The 12549-nt window shown below is 40.0% G+C and overlaps 1 protein-coding gene across 1 annotated transcript in view; it reads right to left on the minus strand.

Annotated features, from left to right (window-relative positions):
• Positions 1 to 971: 971 nt before the first annotated feature.
• STAC (SH3 and cysteine rich domain) overlaps positions 972 to 12549 on the minus strand; it is a 943669-nt gene continuing 932091 nt past the window's right edge. Inside the window, exon 11 of the mRNA XM_085607561.1 lies at positions 972 to 5628. Coding sequence (XP_085463687.1) covers positions 5530 to 5628 — 99 coding nt within the window. The 3' untranslated portion in view covers positions 972 to 5529. The remainder of the gene's footprint in view (positions 5629 to 12549) is intronic.

Here is a 12549-nt window from a genome sequence, read left to right on the forward strand (position 1 = left end):
AGGCTAAAATCTATTCAAATCTTAGCTGGAAAACTCTCATGTGTACAGTTTGCACATTTATTTTGTAAATCAAGCCCAGTGTGATTTGTTTTGAAAAAAGCGCTCAGTTGTCGCCCATTTCTGTTATCACAGGGATCGGTAATTCTAGGATGAAAAAGTATGACACTAATCTAAGTTGCCACCTCAAGAATGGGGAATTACCAAAAAAACAAAGTTTCTTCTCAGATTTCATAAGGTCATTCCTGAATTCTCGTTTCAGCCCAATATTGAGTACCTTCTAAAGAGGATAGACATGCTTAAATGGCCTTTCTTACTCCCTGCATACAATGATAATTTCTTTAGCTGTTGTACAGGAGACATTGTCCAGTAAACTCAAGCTGGTTTCAGTGGACTGTTCTCAACCTTGATTCCTCCTTCTATTCAGATGTGCTTAGGTCCACAACCGCTCTTCGGAAGCAGCATGGATTCACAGTGAACAGTTTTTTTCCAGGAACTAGTAAATATGTACTTCTTCTCTCACATCACATGCTGGTGAGCACACATACTAAAGAAGCAACAATCAGAAGGAAAAGTAGCCACCAAAGAGACAGTGCAAGACTGTGGCAGGTGTCATGGACACTGGGCAGGGCAGCAGCACAGAACACATGCACAGAAATGTCCCCTGCCCCTCTGAGCCTCAGTCAATCTTGTCCTTCCTGTCCATGTTTTAGGTCTACAAGCATGCACGTTCATGAAGACGGCTGATCCTGATACTCAGTTGTGGAAGCAAGTTCATCAGATGAATAAATACAGCCATTTCACTGAATATTCTCACAAATCAAAGAAAATGTTTTAAGGTATGTGATCTGTGTGGATTTCAATTGAAACGTTTCCACAAAGACCATACATCATATTACTGCAAAAAACATCATATTTTAGTGAGTGGAAAAAAAACTAAAATTAAAATTACAATCTGACTACTTCACAGTAAATCAGTTTAATTGTTTTATTGCTTAGTATGAAATAAATAAAACTGACAGCAAAAAGGCCATTGTAATTTGCAGTTAATTGCATTGTCCTATAAATATCACAACCTTACATCCAGAAACTTGCAACTCAATACTCAGACTGAAGTTAATAGAGATCACAGTATGGTGCGTTCATGTAAACGTAACACCTATATCGAAAGTACACGAATAATGACTTCCTTGTTCCACAGTTAACAAACAGGGTCACACATAAATCTAGTTTCATTAAAAAACACTAGGACAATCTTCAATGTTTTACTTTTCCAGAGAACTTAAAATAACATAAAAACACATTTTGCATGGTTGGTGTTGCTTTTTTTTCTAAGATGTTATCAAAGTTCTGTGCAATTTTCATTATTGATCGCTATGCATTCAATTCTATGGGCAGTTAAATAAAGCATAGTGCAATGTTCACTGAAAAATACTCCATCAAAGAACACCAAGCAGAGATAAAGCAAATCGAGTAAATATGACTCGTTCATGTGGAAGCCAGTAGATTAGACAGATGCATCTCAGACATTGATTCCATAGAGTTGTTTTTCAAAAGTCATCAGATAAAGTTTCATTGAGCTCATGAGTGCCCCTCCACATTTTTGTAAGGGGCAACGATAGGAGACGTATCTGCATGATCTTTTTTTGGTAATACATGACAATGGGACAGAGAACCTTTGTTTATCTAGAAGGTTCAGATCTAGGGTGCTCCTTTGTGGAAAATATTGTGACACTGCTACGCAATTGTCAACACTATGGAGGTGTTAATGGTATGCTTGTATTTATATCGATATGCATGCATACATTGCTTATGACTAGTTTTGCTAATACTGTTTATTTACAAATACAAAGTTACAGAAGACCTATTACCTCTATATTTATTTTGATTGAAGTTACAATGTTACATTTTTGTAGCAGTTTGTGTGAGATATGTCAGAGTGAGGGATTGAATCTCAGGTCCCAACCACACACCCATACCACTTCTTATGGTTGTGAAGTGATACCAATTAAATGTTTTTTTTCACACAGTATTACAGTTTTATTTTAATAATTAAAAGTGAAAAAACTTATTGACAAAAGTGGCTGTGAAGATGCAATCCAAAGTATGGCATCTGACTTGCAGCATACAAAATGTATTATGTATGCCACTTTCAGAATCTCACACCATAAAACTTGTAAGTAAAACAAATATTTAGATGTAAATAACATTTTGAAGAACCTTTTAGGCTGCATTAATGTTTGGAAATACATCTAAACGTGTAATCATTTGCATTTACATGCCACTTTATGAAACAAAAGTGCGAAAAGGGTTAGAAAGCAAGAAAAGTTTAACACTGAAAAGCTAAAGGCCACAACCTTTAAGTTAAAGTTTTTTCCTTCACATGGGTAAGTGTATATGTACAGTGTGGCATAATGTCATGAGCGATACATTCTCCCCAAGTAGTATATGCATATTACACAATGTTTTATCTCTCCAGTGGGACTAACATACATACTGTTCACATTGTCATAAACATCAGATGTTTATGTGTTGAAGTCACCCACTGTAGAGTTAGTCTGCATTATAAGGTACATCCAGAGTAGGAGCAAATGTTAACACATACTGTCTTCAGAATAAGCAAAAGCACAAAGTTAAGTTTCTTTGAGCCTTGATATATGAATTTAAAGCTCTAAACTTACCATTGCCAGTTGTTTATTACAAGAAGGTGATATTTGAACTGCTTTTGTACAAGTATGTTTTTACTAAGAAATTAAGTAACATGAGTTGAGAAAAAGAACTGTTAAAAATCTATACCAGTTCTACTGTTTGTTTACTGCTTGATTAATGAGGCATACAGAATGGTAGCGCAATGGTTTTGGGCTCTGTCAAATAAGTTGTCATAAATAAAGGAGGTATTGACTGACAATTCACTGTATGCTCTACAAGGTCGTCACTTCAAACGTCTGTGACTACTTCCTTGGAACTGTGAAAGGCATGATACAGACAGACAGAAGTTGGAAAAATATGAGTAAATAATGCAGAGAGTGCACAATGGAATCTGTTGCATAAAAGCCAAGTCTCTACACTATGCTATTGTCTAAAATGCAATAGGTCCTACTTGAATTTCAACATGTAGCTTCTGGTTTTACTCTTGTTAGTATTTTGATCTCACTCATCTTTTTATAAGTCAAATGTACCTTTTAAACATGTACTGTTCTCACTTTCCATCATTTAAGTTTCTTTGTTCGGCATAAAAAAGTTTCCCTGCTTAGTTCAAGGTTAAGTTGGAGTACAATTATTTAAATTATACCATATTTTGTTAATCGATTTTATGTTTGTTTATTATTTTATATACATTGTAATTGCTTATACTCTGCCCCATGGGCAACAGAGCAGTATAGTAGAGATTATGATAAGTTATGCATTCATATGTTTCACAGAGAAGGGAGTATTTACAGAGAAACATAAAAATCAGGAGAATAAAGTATAATGATCCCAAATGATTTGAGATGTGTAGACATTAGAAAAAACATTTTCAATTTCGAGAATGGACAAACAATTTTGCACATAGCCAGGAGAGCGAATGTTCAAGGAACCACAGTATCACAGAAAAGGGCACTGTATATATATTTCAAGGCACTGCCTAAGAACCAGAGGTCCTCATTTGATGTTTGACTTCACAGACACTTTTTTTCATTGAACATCAATTCTTGTTATTACTACAGCAGCTATAAGGATATATAATATATTCATAAATATTGGCATTGGTTTTAGAGATGCGAGCTACTACAACTATTTTGTTGCCATTTTGCCAAACAGGTCTCAGAAGTCAGGTATAAGTCTGTTTGTTTGTTTATGGTTGTTGGTGAAGTCCTAAAGCAATGGAGTAGGTATTTTGGATTCACGAAATTCCCATAGCTGAAACACAGACACATACATGTTAAGTATACCTGATGCAAAACTTATTGAACCAGCCAGTGTGAAATCTTAATCACATATCTTTGGACATTTACCATTTTCTAAAGGACCTGTTTAGAAAAATCAATTTACCTTTACTGTAACAAAACCATTTTTGTAATGATCAGCAGATAGGCTTCAGATGTTAAGCTATTGGGACATTGGTTAACCCAGCCCTGCTTATTGCATTCAAAGCTAAATACACAGTAGTACTTTACAGTGCATTCCCACGCCTCTTAATGATGCATGATTGCACACTTAAATGCTTCCAAGCAATCAAGTTGCAGCACTGTGCCTAAAACTACACAGAAGAATTTAAAGCAAACCAGGTTACGTGTTCACTGACAATCTGGTTAAATTGGGTGATGTGAAAGTGCAATTTATTCTTTGAGTAACAGAGATAACATTGATGACAAAAATAGACAATTTTCAGACCAGATTCTATCTGGTCAGAAAATAACAAAGGTGTTTAAAACAATTGAATAGAAAAATAATGTCAATGATTTAAAAAAGCATAGGATATTACGAGAAAGGATCAGAGGACATCTACCTTCAGAACAATTTTGTTCTCTGAGTATCTCTGAGTTTCACCTAATCAGCACATATCAAGAATCAAACCCAACTAGACTGAACCAACACAAGTCTTCCTTCGATGTAGCAGCATGGCCTGAGGAAGATGCCTTAGCAGCAGTCTGGATTGCAACTCTGGACCTATAATACAATTCATTCACAGAATTATTGTAAGCCCCAGTGTGTCTTTCCCATAATCTACTGTTTTTGGGAATAGTGGTCTTCTTATAGTCTGAACTGTTGCAACAGCAGACACTTCTGTAAACATTTCAGACATTTGTCTCACATTCTGTTGTTCAGGAAATTCTTGTCCATCACTTTGTAAGAGAATGCTAAGGAGAAAACCTACACATTGTATTGATGGGACTCAGAAGGGAATTTGGTTGGGTAGTGTTCTGACAAACAACATCTTTCAACCTTTTAAAATGATTGAAACGAATCTAAACATGTTCAACAGTTATCAAAGAACACAAAACTTAAATCCATTGAGTAGAAGATCACAGTATTTGCTTGAATTCTTTCTACATCGGACAATCAAACCACTTTTTAAATACAGTACATTGTTGACAGATATCTAGACTTTAGACCATAGCCACAGTTTGATACACGCATCAGGATCCAATACAACAAAATGAACAACTCCATGTGTTATCTCATGACACTTCAATCTGGAGCATAGAGCAGCTCAGAATATTTCTCAAAAGACAGCAGTCTGGAACCATGTTAAGCTCCACCTACTGCCTACAGCACAAGAAGCTGTACAAGAACTCGTAAGCATCAGGCTCCCAAACGCTAAACGCTCATCTGTCTGCTAAACTAGACTGGTTTCCCTAAATAGGTTTCTCTATGGTATTCTCTTTACATTAACCTTTTGCCCAAGTATCAGTCTGAATGTCTCCTTTTTGCTGCCTCTTTGTAGTCTCCGCTAGTCGACAAGACAGCTCATCTTAGTAACACAGTGTGAGGAGAGGCAGAGAAGCACTGCCATCAAGGATTCCAACTGCAAGAAGTTTCAGGTGTACATCAGACATTTTCCAAGACATCTAAGGGAACAAGGCCTTTCTTCTTTCCGCTGCATACTTTGATAAAGCCATTGTGTTCCTCTTCCGAAGATGTGCATATCTAATTTAGAAGCAAACAGAGAAACAGGTAAAGGGATTCATGGAATGCACAACAAATCTCCCTGTAAGACCAAATATAGTTAGTCTGTGTCTCAAATAAACAATGAATGAAGCATCAGACAATAATTGTGATTCAGAGCACTTTTACAGCCAATGTACACATTTTCTCAAAATATAAAATGCATGAAATATCTTGTGACCTTTATGTTTCTTCAAACGGTCAATCACCCTAATGTATACACTAAAGAGGCAACTAATACAAATTCGAACTGTGATCCTGGTAAGCATATTCCATGCTTACAGACTGTATAGCTTTTCACAGCTTGCCTTTCATGCTATTCTGCTAGGGCCTTGTGATCTGGTACGGCTGTGTGTACGATTAGAGCGACGACCAACCACCAATAATGTAAAAGAACAATTAACAATGTACTGTTTATGTGCAGATTTTGAGGATTTTGAGAATTTGGAATATCGGAACATGAACCTACATCCAGAGGTGTACACAGACATACAAAAAGTGCAGTAACTAACATGTTTTCACTATTTGCACAGATTACTGGTACATTGATAAAAGGGATTTTGGAATATGAGTTAACCACTTCAGTGAAACTGTGAAAGTGCATCAAAGCAAGGTAAAATATGGGCAGATGCTGTCAATAAAATGCAAGTGATATATTCACCCCAAAAAACATGTGCAAAGAAAACTGTGCTGTAGTGATTTTACTTAAAGTAATGTCTCCCTTTTTGCATGTATCTGACTATCCAACGTGAATACCCAGTGGAAACAATACTGACGCAGCATGGACCTTCCACCTTAATTTTGCATAAGACTCAGAATGAGACTAATTGTCTCTGAATTTAGATATTTATATTAATCTGTAGGCGCTTCTGACATAAAAGAGTATGCAATCACTTACACTCATGATGGTATATACTCAGGGCCACTAGAATTATGCTATTCAGCGGCTGATACGTTTTTCCCTCATAATCATGGATTTGTCGCACTTGTCACGTAATCTTATAATCTATCATCTGATGCATAATCTGCAGATGTTAGCAAAAAATATTGTTTTCAGCTCTAACGGGTCAAAAGTTACCAAAACACGTGTTCCCACACAATGAAAGACCTTTCACATGGTTGACTGGTCATCTCTCAATTACTTATTGCTGCATTTTTGGGTTAAACTGGTATTAAGGAGGTGAAATCTCTACTAACATATGTAAAAATTACAAAATAATAAAATACTGCTACCAAAAAATGTGACAGATTATGCCACATTTAGTCAACGCTGCTTCGAAATTCGGCCCTTCTCTGCCACATAATTCCAGTGGTCCTGTAAATAATATGTTGGTCAAGAAGAAAAAGCAATTTTAATGTGTAAGTGAATCAAGATCCCTTAAACAGAAACCTCAAACGTGTTGGTAACCCACGGTACCTTTACTGTCTCATTGATGGCCTAAAGATTAAAATAGTTTCTCTAAGTGGTAATAGATGGAGATGGTTCACTAAAGATACTATAGAATCACAGATTATTTCGACAGCAGATCAGAACAAGCAGCAAATCCACACATCCATCCCATTTTGGGAACAGCTTTCTGAACATGACCCTTAAAGCCATTTAAATTGATATGGGGGAACTCATGTAGAGTTTCTGATGGATGAATTGAGTTTATAAAGACTCAATTTTGCTTTCATTGATAGATGTTTTATACTTAAAAACATTTAAAATGTACAGAGATTTCCCATTGTTCAATATGCCAGGATGGTCTCATTAGATTACAAGTGACTGTCTCTAAGCTCCTACCTCAAAACTTTAACATTCCCTTTATTAGGTCTAGCCTGGGCAGCGCATGCGCTGACCTGCGAGGCATGCTGCATTGAGGTACAGCATAGAAGTTCCGCCTATTTATTTTCCCTGTTTCCATTTGGCTCCTGATACTGTCCTTGCAAAATCATTGATTTTCATTTGTGAATAGGCTTAGTAGTCTCTCCTTGGTACCGCCTTGTCTGCATTTGTAGCCTCCCATAACGAATGGACTTTTTACTTGTTTCGCTATACGGTCTGCTTTATAAGTCGTTGAGCACTATTGTTTTCAATCATAACCTCCTCCAGGCCTCTCGGGATGGTCGGAGGCCTACCCTGCCCGGTGGTGCACCAGATGGGATGCAGCACCTGCTAGCTGCTTCTCTGTCCCACAGTGGAGGTTTTTCTCCCCTGTCCCGGGACAGAGCTTCGCGAAGCAAGATCACAGCTTCAATCAGCAGACTCAGTTTGGTCTAATGGGCCATCCCGTCATGAGCTCGAGAGGCAAGAACCTGGCTAGACTTTCCACTGTCAGCCCAGGATAATGATACATCCCAGGAAGGGCTGAGGAGCAGGCACATCAAAGGTGTCCCGCACATACACTTACACACTGGAAGGACATGTTCCTGAAATCATGCAATGGGAAGCTGTACTTTGGGCAGGGCCTGTCTCTAATGCACATAGCTGTTTCTCGTTAATGCATTTCTTATTTACTCCTTCCATATTTCCCCTCCTCTTACACTTAGTCCCTGATGCTTTCTCTTTCCATCCATCTTTTCACATTTTTTGCTCATGGAGATTTATTGCATAGATACCCTGCTCCTTTTCACGTCATCCAGAGGGCGTGGGATCACACTGAAAAGAAAATCTCTGCTGTTATAATACTCAGCACAATACCCACTACAGGGACTCTGCGCTTTCTGTTTTAGTTTTTAACTTTAAAGCTGAGCGCGGTGCCCACTTCAGGGATACCGTGCTTTCTGTTTCAGCTTTAAAAAAAAAATGTTTTAACTTTAATGCTGAGTGCAGGGCCCACTTCAAGGACACCACCCACTCTGTTTTATTTATTTTTTTAACTTTAATGCTGAGTGCGGTGTCCACCTCAGGGACACAGGGACACTGTGATCTCTGTTTCAACGTTTTTTAAAATCTTTTTTAACTTTAATGCTGAGCGTGGCCACGCTCTCTGTTTCAGCTTTCCAATGCAATTGGTCTCGCAATTGCCAGATTTTGAGCTATTGGCACTGTAAATGACAATGCCTTTTATTTATGGATTTAAAAACCTGCAATATTAAAAGGTATTGTCATTTACAATACCAATAGGTCACTCTTTTGAAAATACGAGACCTATTGCATTGCAAGTGCTTGTTTACTTTGTTTAGTGGAGTATAAACAGTCTAAACAGAGTCCCTTTAGCTAAATCACTGTGCAGCACTGGATGGATTTATATATTTATGACAGTAATTTGGAGTATTATGGAAGCTCACCTCTGGCTACCAACATGAATCAAGCCTTCTTTAACTATTACACAGAGGTATATAGAGCCCACAAACAGACGGATCCCACGATAGTAGACCAATTGTTTGCTGTTTTCCCATTACCCCACATTGCCCCACCCGAAAGGACCACTCTTGATGCAGTAATCACATCTACAGATGTGACACAGGCGATACAGGCCTTGGCCAGAAACAAGTTTCCGTGTCTTGATGGCCTAGCATTGGGATGTTATCGCACTTTTTCCGCCCTCCTGGCACCTCGGCTAGCGGACATGTACAAGGCGCTAGAAGGCAGTGAACTTCGGGATCACTCTGTGAATCACTGATTGTGTCCTTAAAGCCAGACCACGACTCGCGACAGCTAGGGTCCTACAGACCAATCACACTGCTAACAGCAGATTATAAGATCTTTGGTAAAATACAGATCGCTATGCTCTAGTCTTTCCGACACTGGTACACCCAGACCAATGTGGGTTTGTCCCAGGTAGGTGCACCTCCCAAAATATCCAATGATTGTTCCACATTCAGGATCAGGTGCAGGACCGCTATCCCGGTGTTGCGTGCCTGATTCTGGATCTAGAAAAGGTCTTTGATATCCTGTCCTGGCCATATCTCTTTGCTGTACTTCAGTGCATGGTGGTTGGGTCCAACACTACAAGCATACACAAGACTAATATACACAACACCCACATCCAGAAACCGACTGGGTCCACACATAACACTTCCAATCACATTATCTACAGGCACATCACAGGGTTGTCCGCTCCCTCCCCCCTGGTCTTTGCTCTGGTGATGGAGCCCTTGGTGATTTGTCTTTCTGGAGGAGGGCAGGGAATGGGGTATTACACTAGTAGGTGTCACCCATAGCGTATCCCTATATGCGGACAATCTACTACCTTATGTACGCTAAATTTCAATGGATCTCCCACCAACCTTACCACTCTAGCAGACTTTGCCACAGTGGCTGGCCTCAGAGTCAACTGGACAAAAATCTCTATATATCCACTCAGCCGTGACCTTCTTCCACAAGAGGTATGTATTGGGGGCATCAGCCTTACTTGGAGTGCTCAAGCCCCCTGCTACCTAGCCGTACAACTTTATCATACCCCACAAGATGAATACGAAGACAATCATCGCAAAGCGCTGGTGGGCATTCGAACCCCAATTGGCTCATGGAAAACCCTTCCATTGGCCCCATAGGGAAAAATCGTCCTAGTCAAAATGGTCCTGGTCCCACGCCTTCTTTACTATTTTGCAAACCTCCCAGTCATCTCCACTTCTCATTCATCCAAGAACTAGATACATTACTATGTACTCTCATAAGGGGTATCGGGTGCCGACGAGTCGCTCTCACTAAAATGAACTACCAATAGACCAGGGTGGACTGGGAGCCCGTCATTCAAAGCATATGTTTTGGTGGCCCTGCTCCAGTGGCAGTCAGCTCCTTACATTTGATGATCTAGTAGAGAAGACTTGGCTCCCCCAGTTCAGTTTCTTCTCTAACAACAACTGGTATTGGATTGCCACAGTATATGGCATATGACCGAAAGCGAGCCAATGACACTCCCAGTCCTCCACACTATATTTTAAATGGGCCCAGGGTGACACATAATTAAATGGATATACAAAGGCATACGTGAACTCACAGCCGTATCACTTACCCCACTATGCCACAAATAGAAAGAGGAGTTCCAAAGACCATTACATGAGAAGGAATGGGAGCAGGCCCTAGAGTTCCCGAAGAAGGTATCCATCAGTTCCCAGTTTAAAAATATACAGCTCTTCTTCCTACACCATGCATACTTAATGCCTGAGCGACTCCAATACTACTATGCAAATTCACATTTCTCTTGCCTCCTTTGCCTAGCTTCTAGTGCAACATTCCATTGATGATTTTCAATGGTCGGTTAAGGTGCTCTGAGAGTCTGTATTGATTTTCATGGGCTCACTCTTGTCCGACAAATTTATTTGTGCTCCTTTGTGTTTGCCACCAAGGGGTCCTTTTTGCTATTTTCTAGCTAGGAGCACTTAACCTTCAGACAAGCCCACTCCACTCAACAGAAATTAGGTAGTGTTATGTTTTCTAGTGCAGAACTTAGGAACACAGTAGCTAAATGTTCCACCTCCAGAATCTGGTTTGTGGATTCTGAGAAGCTGGGAGTCAGTTGTTGTAGATGTGTGTCTGGTCTCACCAGGGGCAGTTCTCCCTCCCTCAATAAAGAAGTTTTCTACTTTTTAACCTCGAGTCCTGATCTTTTCAAAAGTGGCGAGGAGCAATACCAGGACACAACGCATACTAAGGCGGGAGTTTAAAAGAATGAAAATCTGCTACATGACCTTGGAACCATTGCGGCCCCTGGGAGAGAAACACATTCCGGAAGAGCCCACCTTACACACATTTAGAAAATACAGATTCGGAACACATGGTCACTGTGAGTAGTGCTGGCTTTAGGGTAGGTTTGGCACTACACTGCGCAAAAGAAACAGTGTAAGTGGTGTTAGATTTTGAACCCAGCCATATTGGCCATAGCGCAAGGCCACATCAAGCGGAGAGCAAGGGAGGAGTTTGGAGGCATTATCGAGCCTCGACGAGGCAAACACGGCAACATTCCTAGTTAACTTGGGGGCATGATCTAACCTTGTGCAGCTAAGCATTTCACCTACTCCTTGCGGTTGGAATGGTCCAAGTCATCTACGTGCAAGTCCGAGCAGCACGCATGCGTGCCTACGTGTAGCTGGAACTTTCATTGGTGCACATGACCTACATGTCGTGTGGCTCTTTTGGTCAACAAAAGTTACCCAGGTGCATTGGTGGCATTTTTTCACAGCAGACCATTTTCCTGCAAGCTCTAGTTTAGTGTGCATTACAGCGGCAGTTACAGCAGCAAACAAGGTAACTGACATTGCATTAGCCTGCCGTTCCAAATTTCTCGGTGACAGGCACACCGTTGCTGGCTTTGTGGTCATCTGCTGTGCGATCCAAATACTCAGTACATGAGTGAGGAAGCAGTGAGGAAGTAACCTGCAACCCTATACTTCATAGGGATTCTTAAAGATCCTACATTAGACAGGGCCATAGAAGTTGCTAAAAGCATTGAAATCACTTCTTTGTATGTGGAAGAACTAGGGGAAGCAAGTATGAGAGGGAACAGCCACTCCGATAGATCATGTAATGTATGTGCCATCAAAAAGACAATACAGAACCCCAAGTCAGAAGACAACTCAAATCATAAAGTTCATGAGGGCACCAAAGTGAGATCCTGTTTCAGGTGTGGGAGTGTGAGGCACATGGCAGAATCAGGCAATTGCCCCGCATACAAACAGTACTTGTTTAAAATGCAAAAAGACAGGTCACTTTTTAAGAGTGTGCAGGAGGGGCCAAGTTCCACAATTTAAGAAAACAGTAAATTGTGTTGATAGATGCAAGATGCCAGCTGTGGAGGACTATGCAGACGTGACCGATGGGGATGAAGTGGAGGTGCAAGTGGTGGGGGAAGAAAGTACAATTAACAGGTGCACGTACCGACCTCCCAAATGTGTGGTCAGAATGAATGGGAAAGAAGTGCAGGTATGGGCCGATTCTTGTTCTCCTTACACATTGATTGATGTGCATACATGGGA

This window comes from Triturus cristatus, chromosome 5_2 (assembly GCF_964204655.1).
Source record: "Triturus cristatus chromosome 5_2, aTriCri1.1, whole genome shotgun sequence".
Lineage (NCBI taxonomy): Eukaryota > Metazoa > Chordata > Amphibia > Caudata > Salamandridae > Triturus > Triturus cristatus.